At 43.8% G+C, this 7,993-nt stretch overlaps 1 protein-coding gene across 7 annotated transcripts in view; it reads left to right on the top strand.

The window, feature by feature from the left end:
* The first annotated feature begins 211 nt into the window (after positions 1–211).
* INTS6 (integrator complex subunit 6) overlaps positions 212–7,993 on the top strand; it is a 104,137-nt gene continuing 96,355 nt past the window's right edge. For 3 of the 7 annotated variants that reach the window (XR_005725651.1, XR_005725650.1, XM_040266938.1), the window contains exons 1-2: positions 1,597–1,703; positions 2,183–2,332. Coding sequence is in view for 3 of the 7 variants with exons in the window: in XM_040266938.1 (XP_040122872.1) it covers positions 2,213–2,332 (120 nt within the window). In the remaining 4 variants the exon portion in view is untranslated. Of the gene's footprint in view, positions 847–1,051; positions 1,348–1,590; positions 1,704–2,182; positions 2,333–7,993 lie in introns of those variants that run through there. The other 4 variants (XM_040266941.1, XM_040266940.1, XM_040266943.1 and 1 more) reach the window with 4 other exon arrangements.

The raw sequence follows: 7,993 nt of genomic DNA, 5'->3' as shown, positions 1-7,993 counted from the left end.
GACGCCCCGCCTCTGCGCGTGCTCCATAACTGTTCCCGGAGCCGGCCTCCAAGCTTTCCCCGCCCCAGAGCTGTTTGAATATGCTAATAAGAGGCCAGGGCCCAGCCAATAGACTAGCGGGGCGGTGCATCACGTGGCCAGAGGACGTGTCAGAGGGCGGAGCCTCTGCGGCCCCTGCCCGAGTTAAAACCGGAGTGTGAGGGAGAAAAGCGCTTCAGTAGCGAGAGGGGCTGAGAAAGTGGTGACACCGCCGGGGTGCGGAGGGAGTCCCTGAAACTTCTCCCAACAGCCCCAGGGCCAATCTCCCCTCAGCCCACTCCCCTCTTCGCCAGCTCCCAGGTCCCCACTCCCTGCGCCGGGGGTGGGGTAGGGAGCCAGGCCCGTCTCCCGCTGGGACACACACAGGGGCCGGGAGCGGGGACGGGACCCCCGAGGCGGGGGGGGAACGGACCGACAGACAGACGGCCGGGCGCCCGCCCCAGCGGGCAGGCAGGCAGGAGGAGGCGGAGGAGGCGGGGGTACGACGGGGAGGACTGGGTCCGGGGAGTTTCCTCTCAACTATCGGGGGAGAAACTCCCCGCAGCCGGAGGAAAGACCCAGACGGTGTTTTCCTCCCGGGGGCCGCGCTCCCCCGCCCCGCGTTAGCGGCGGTTGCCGCCGCCGCCACCGGCGCCTCCACCTCTACCATCTCCTCTTTCTCCACCACCTCGGGCCCCGGTGTCCCCGGCCAGCACTATGCCCATCTTACTGTTCCTGATAGACACGTCTGCCTCTATGAACCAGCGCAGCCATCTGGGCACCACCTACCTGGACACGGCCAAAGGCGCGGTAGAGACCTTCATGAAGGTACCGACCGACCGAGCCCGGGGGGCGACCCCAGCCCGGCGGCCCGCGGGCGGCAGGGGTTGGGGGGAGGGCGGCCAGGGGCGGCGAGGCGGAGGTGTCGGGGACCTGACTGCGGGAGCTGCCGGGCTCGGGGACCCCCTCCCCCACCGCGCGGGCGGGCGGGCGGCCGGGCGCTGCGAGCCGGGCTCGGCCAGGGCCTGGGCTCCGGCCCCGGGCGGTGTGTGTGTGTGTGTGTGTGTGTGTGAGGGGCCGATGTGTGTGTGTATGTGTGTCGGGAGGGGGGGCGGTCGCGGCGTGTGCGGTAACTGGGGGGGGGGGGCGGCGGGGCCGCTGGGCGCCCCTTCTCCGCCTGCTAACCTCGCCTATGTGCTTTCCTCTCGCCCGCCCTGTTCCTGCTCCCGTTTTCCACCCGTTCTCCCGCAGCTCCGTGCCCGGGACCCTGCCAGCCGAGGAGACAGGTATATGCTGGTCACTTTCGAAGAGCCACCCTATGCTATCAAGGTAACAACCCTCGCCCTCCCCCCCCTCCCCCGTCCCTTCCTCTCTCGCCCTCCCCGCCCCCCCATTCACCCTTCCTTATGCTCCCCTCCCCCACCCGCCGTGCTCTAGGCGCTGAGGTCTTTTCCCCTGCGGGCTCCCACCCCCTCCCCCCGCTCCGGAGCGTCCCGGCGCGGCGCGGAGTCGCCGGGCCACCGCCGTCCCCTCCCCAGCCCGGCCCGGCGGCGGCGGCGGCGGCGGCGCGGCGATCAACATGGCCGACATTTCCCCTCCGCGGCGTGAGCGGCAGCAATGAACTGTGGGGGATATTTATTCAAGTTAGCCCGAGTGACAGCCGGGCCCGGCCGCGCAGAGCCCGGGTTTGCATTAAAGGGGAATCGGCTCGAGGCCGGGGCGGGCCGACGGGCGGGGGGCTTGAGATGAGGGGTGGGGTGGGGTTGGGTGGGGTGCAGCGGGGCCGGGTCTCCGGATTCTCCCCGAGAGGGCCGCGGGATCAGTGGGGCAGCTCCGGGTGAACTTCGGAAGTGCTGCTCACTTCTGCTTTCCCCCAGTACCTCTGCATCCCCGGATTTTTGGGCACGAGGTTGGGGAGTGCATCTCCCCGGGAAGTTATGAAGTAGTAAGGCTGGTAGCCACGGAAAGCTGTAGAGCCAGCAGGTTTATTCTCGGCCACCTCTGGAAGAGAGTTTCTTTAGCAGAGAGACGGCATTGACACTTTACCCCAAACGGTACAGTAAAGTCGAGCAGCTGCTTGGTGAACAGCAGATTGTTAACGGCCGTCCGTGTGTACCTGGCTTTAAAAGATGAAAAAAAGAAATTCTCACGTTTTTCTTTTCAGGCCGGATGGAAAGAAAACCATGCAACGTTTATGAATGAACTGAAAAACCTTCAAGCTGAAGGACTTACGACTCTTGGCCAATCCCTAAGGACAGCTTTTGATTTATTAAATTTAAATAGATTAGTAACTGGCATAGACAACTATGGGCAGGTAGGTTGAATATTAAGGTGGAAACACAGTTGATTTTTCTTTCTGTGAACAAGCAGCCCAGTCCAAAAGCTATATACTGTGAAATACAAATATGAAACATTGCAGGTTAAAATACAGTATGCACATAATACAAAAGTGGAATTCTGACCACAATGTATATGGTTTTATAGCCCTCAAGTTTTTGTTTGTTTCTTAAAATGTATTTGGGTTCTGAATTTGAATCTGAATGCTATAAAGTTGACATAAATTTAGTTTTAATCCCTTAAAGTTCACTCAGGAAATAAAAGGAAAACATCCTGTTTCACCACACTGTTTCTCTGATGGCCTACCCACTGGCAACTGCAACCCTTGCAATGACTGACAGACACTAGTTAATTAAAATGATCTTAAAATGTTAGAGGAAATTATTCTATTTGTTGCAAAAGGGCTTAGTTTAACTGTGTTGTATAACAATTCTGAAAGATGAAAAGATTTTCAATGTAAAAGCTGAGTACATTAAGATTTCTCAGCTTTTGAAGTGTGTCCAGTAAGCCACTGCAGGAAGAATTCTGAAACCATTCTTGAATTAAATGGCAGGTCCAGAATTTTGTTTTTAAACTCCTTCCTAACCCTTGAAAGAGAGGCTGTTGGAAAATTTGAAAGAACCCTTCCTTTCTCCCTGAATTCCCCCAGTTCCTCGAATACTCTTGCTCTTAGCTGTTTGAAGATGAGACAAGATATTTAAATCACATGATGGTTCACTATGGGATAATGCAAGGTGGTCCTTTATGACACTTTTTGAAATAACTGGCCCAGGAAGTAAAAGATGACAGTTTCTATGTTGTGCAGAGCACCATTACCACAGTGACACGTTTTGGTATACATTTTATTCTTTTCACAAATTCCATAAGCCACACTTTTCATTAGTTTCACAAGTTTCAGGGAAATCTTCCCACAACTACAGCTTTTGGTTTTTTTCTATATAGAAGCAGAATTGTTCTTCTGTTTTAGAAATGTTTATGCTTTAGTTCTTAGGGATGACTATTCATTGCCTGAACATCTTTGGAAATGGTTGAATGTAGTCCTATTGCATTTAAAGTATACATTTCAACTTGGAGTCAGTTTGTTTCTGTTTTTATGGAATTGTACTTCCATTGTTTAATTAGTAAATGTGTATTTTTTTATACAGTAATCTTTCTGTTTCCCCTTTCTATGCTGCTTTATGTTTGAGCTGTTAGTAATTTAGGGAGACTTGCCATGAACTTTTCAGTTTGTTTCTTTAAAATAATGGTTTTATTTCCCTTTCAGATTCCTTTGTTATCTGTAGTACGATGCAGTCTTAGTGCTTAAGGTCTCGATCTAAATGTTGAGTTCAAAGTCAGATAAGAAACTTGCCCTTACTCAGTTATCCTTATTTCCTTATTATTAGATATACTTGTTATTTGGTTGTTAGGTTGTCAGTGTATAGCAGAAGTATTAATTTTCTGTTTTTCTGCATCACATTTCATAAGTGGGAAAGACTTTTAGACATACTTACTTCCTACCTCCTATTAAAAATATTTCTTAGGTGTTTCCTTGGAAAAAACTGTAATGGAGAGGCTGAGGACATTTGTAACTTAAACCTATATTTTCTTTTTCACAATTGTCGTCTTCCACCAGGGAACACTTAAGTTCTTGTCTATAAAGTTCACGAAAGTTTGAGGTTGAGTGTGGTCCTGCTGTGCTCTTAACCACTTGCACCAAGAGAAGAGCCTGGAGATGAGGATGTTTTTGAATGTCAGGATTTATTGATTCAACAAGGGGTAGAGATTATGCCTTTTAGTTATTTTGATGAATAAATGAAGAGACAAGGAGTAATATCCTGAGTTGGCACATAAAAATGATACTAGCATTAAAGTAACTTAGGAAGCCATAATTTTCCAAATGAAAATGACGATTGAGTAGCCTTTTAATTAGAAGAAAATGTCTTTTCAGAAGCTGTTTTTCATCATGAGGCTTTTTTCTTGCTAATTTAAATACATATTTTCTTCTTAAGACAAATGATCGAGAATTTTGAGTGTCTCATATATTTAATAGTGAATAGTTCATATGTTTTCTTTGTGAGATTGTCTGCCTGTTTTTTGTGGAATACCTGTTTTCTGTAACCGCAGTGTTTCTACATTAAGTACTTCCCCTCTCATACTCTGTCCTAGATCTGTGGAGCCCATAGTGCTAAATACTTCTGTATAATCTCAGTAGTTGAAGGAAATGAGAAAAGGTGAGCTAGATGAAAGGGCATATTGAGTTTATAAAGCATCTAAAAACCTTTATATAAGCTTCTGAAAAAGTTTTCCCGAAACACTTAAATGGGCTTATATATATCTGCATATTTATACAGATACCTCCACACGTCCATGCCACCCACATACGTGCACATACGGGTTTCCAGAATCAATTCCAAGAGTTTTTAATATCTATTGCATAAGTTTCATTAACATACTTAAAAATAAAACATGTTTGAGCTATTAGCTAGTAGAGTAAGAACTTGCAGGGCATCAGCAAGGTTAAAGTGGCTAAGGTAAAAAATGAGTATTCGTGAATGTTTTCTCAAGCACGCTGGATATCTTACTAATAAATTCCTTACATGTTGAAGTCCTTATAAATAATTTTGACAATTAGTACCATTTGCTGATATTTCTTACACTCATGGGATAATGTGTAGCCAGTCTTCCTTATAAATTTTAGTAACAACTTAGTTGCTTATCATTGCAGCTAAATCTGATAAATTTTTTTTTTAAACGTGTTCACCAGGGTTTCAAATAATGCTGAATTTTAAAGAGGCACTGAAAATTTGATCCTGCCTTAATATCTGTTGGACATGTATATCTGATTAAAATTTCATATGTAGATTGGTTTATTTTTCATACTTTAGCAAGTAGTTCTATTATTTTCAACATTGTTAAAGTTAGGTTCCAGTTAGGTTTAGCTTCTAAATATTACTCTGACCTGCAGTTCATCATTGTTGTCACTGGACTGATTCCACATTCCTGCTACTCAGTACACTAGTACTGATTCAGTTGTTCCAGGACTTAGAATGGTACCTTCTACTCTATACCTTTGGTGAAGACAAGCTTTGAATAATAACATAAAAGGAGATAAAATATGTGTTTGATTTTTTGAGGGATTTCTATTCCAAGTGTTTACCTCATTGAAAAATGGCTTTTAGATAAGATCAAATTGAGTGAATCTCAGGGAGAATAATGCCAGCCAATTTTATTCTTTAGCATAAAGAGCTATTTGTGAACGAAGCAGATAATTCAGGTAGATTTCTAGTAATACTGCTTTTTTCTCTTCACCAAAGCAGTAGCCATTTAGTTCTCGGGCAGTATGTAATAAAGGTTTCTCTTTTAACACTGGTAGGTGAAGTAATGAAAACTTGATTCTCATTTGGGTTTTTGGTTTCCTTTAGTCTACCAAGAAATGTATAAACAGTAGTTTGGTATTTATTGACTTATAGATATCTTTTCAAAAGAAAGTAGATTATTATCCTTGAACATTCTATGCTGAAGTCCCTGAACCTTTTTTTCCTACTTTTTAAATTTAAACATGTAATAGCAAATATACCATCCTAACTATTTTTAAATGAACAGTTCAGTAGTGTTCAGGTTATTGTGCAGCCAGTCTCCAGAACATTTTCATCTTTCAAAACTGAAACTCCTTTCAAAACAATAACTCCTTATTTCCCCCTAACTCCAGCCACTGGCAATCAAAGAAAAGCACTATTCTACTTTCTGTTTCTATAAATTTGACTGCTCTAGAGATAGCTCCTGTAAATGGAATCAGAGTATTCCACGTTGTAGCATGTATCAGGGTATCATTTCTTTTTATGACTGAATAATATTCCATTGTGTGTATATACCACATTTTAAAAGTTTCCTCTGTGCATCCCACATTTTGCCTGTGTGTTTGTGATGGCACTTCGGCTGCTTCCACCTTTTGGCCATTGTGAGTAATGCTGCTGTGAACGTGGTGTGCAAGTGTCTCTGGAGATCCTGCTTTCAGCTCTTTACATCCTGAAGTAGAATTGCTAGATTATTTGATTATTCTGTTATTTAAAAATTTAGGAAAAGGCCATATTGTTCTACATAAAGGTTACACTATTTATTATTCCCACCAGTAGTGCACAAGGATTTCAGTTTCTCCACATCCTTGATAACACTATTTTCCTTTTTTCTAATATTAGCCCTTTTAATGGATTTGAGTTATCACATTGGTTTATTTGCATTTACCTAATTATTTAATATTATATTGTACATCTCTTCATATGCTGGGTGGACATTTGTATATTGGTTTTGGAGAAATGTCTGTTCAAGTCTTTTGCTTATTTATTTATTTTTTTGCTTATTTTTTAATTGTTACTTTTTTCTGTTGTTGATTTGTGGGAGTTCTTTAAATATTCTGGATATTACCCTCTTATCAGATGTGCAGTTGGCAGATATTTTCTCCCCTTCCATGAGTTGCCTTTTCACTCTGTTGATTGTCCTTTTTACAGACGTTTACTTTTGACGTATTCCTATTTATCTTTTACTGCCTTTGCTTTTGGTGTCATATCCAAGAAATCATTGCCAAATCCAATGTATTCATGCTTTCCCCCTGTATTTTCTTTTTGGAGGTTTACTTTTACATGTTAACATTTGTGTCTTTAATTCATTTGGAGTTAATTTTGGTATATGATATAGGGAGTAAGGGTCCAGCTTCATTCATTTGCATTTGGACATCCAGTATTTCCAACACCATTTGTTGAAGAGTGTCTTCCCCTTTGAAGGGTCTTGGAAAGTCACTGAAATTATTTTCAATAATTACTGATGGATAGGGGCAATGGCACCCCACTGCAGTACTCTTGCCTGGAAAATCCCATGGACGGAGGAGCCTGGTAGGCTGCAGTCCATGGGGTCGCTAAGAGTCAGACACAACCGAGCGACTTCACTTTCACTTTTCACTTTCGTGCACTGGAGAAGGAAATGGCAACCCACTCCAGTGTTGTTGCCTAGAGAATCCCAGGGACGGGGGAGCCTGGTGGGCTGCCGTCTGTGGGGTCGCACAGAGTTGAACACGACTGACATGACTTAGTAGCAGCAGCAGCAGCAGGGCCCTCTGTAATCAAACTGGTTTAAATGTTTTTTTCTCCATCTGTAATTGTGTAAAGGAAGAGCTGTGGCTAGGTATGTGAAAATGGAATTTAAAATCTGACGTTGACATTGAATTACCCTGTCACACTGGACAGTCACTTTACTACCCTGTGCCTCTGCTTCTTTGTTTCCTAAACTGCCAGTAATGAAGCCATTTATACCCTTATAGAGTCAATGAGAGGTTGAAATGGGATGATATGGTAAAATGTACTTGAAAAGTTATAAAGTGCTCAGAGATACAAGACATACTTTTCTCCCCGAATAAATTATTTACCTCTAGTTTTCTATTATTTTTCCCTGTTGAATTGGAAAGTACAGTGATAAAAATCTAGTGATATTTAAAACTGATATTTATTACATGCTTTGAAATCTGTAACATATTAAATATATTTATTTTTTGGGGGAGTGAGCTTTGTATTGCTTCCTAGGGGAAGCAATGTGAAAAGTAAATATAATGTGATCAAAGTTGTCTTAATGATAGTTGATAAGCATAGGATAAAGGATAGGATTTTTT

Source organism: Oryx dammah, unplaced genomic scaffold (genome assembly GCF_014754425.2).
Source record: "Oryx dammah isolate SB20612 unplaced genomic scaffold, SCBI_Odam_1.1 HiC_scaffold_24, whole genome shotgun sequence".
Taxonomy (NCBI): Eukaryota; Metazoa; Chordata; class Mammalia; order Artiodactyla; family Bovidae; genus Oryx; species Oryx dammah.
This window is presented reverse-complemented; position numbering and strand designations above follow the sequence as displayed.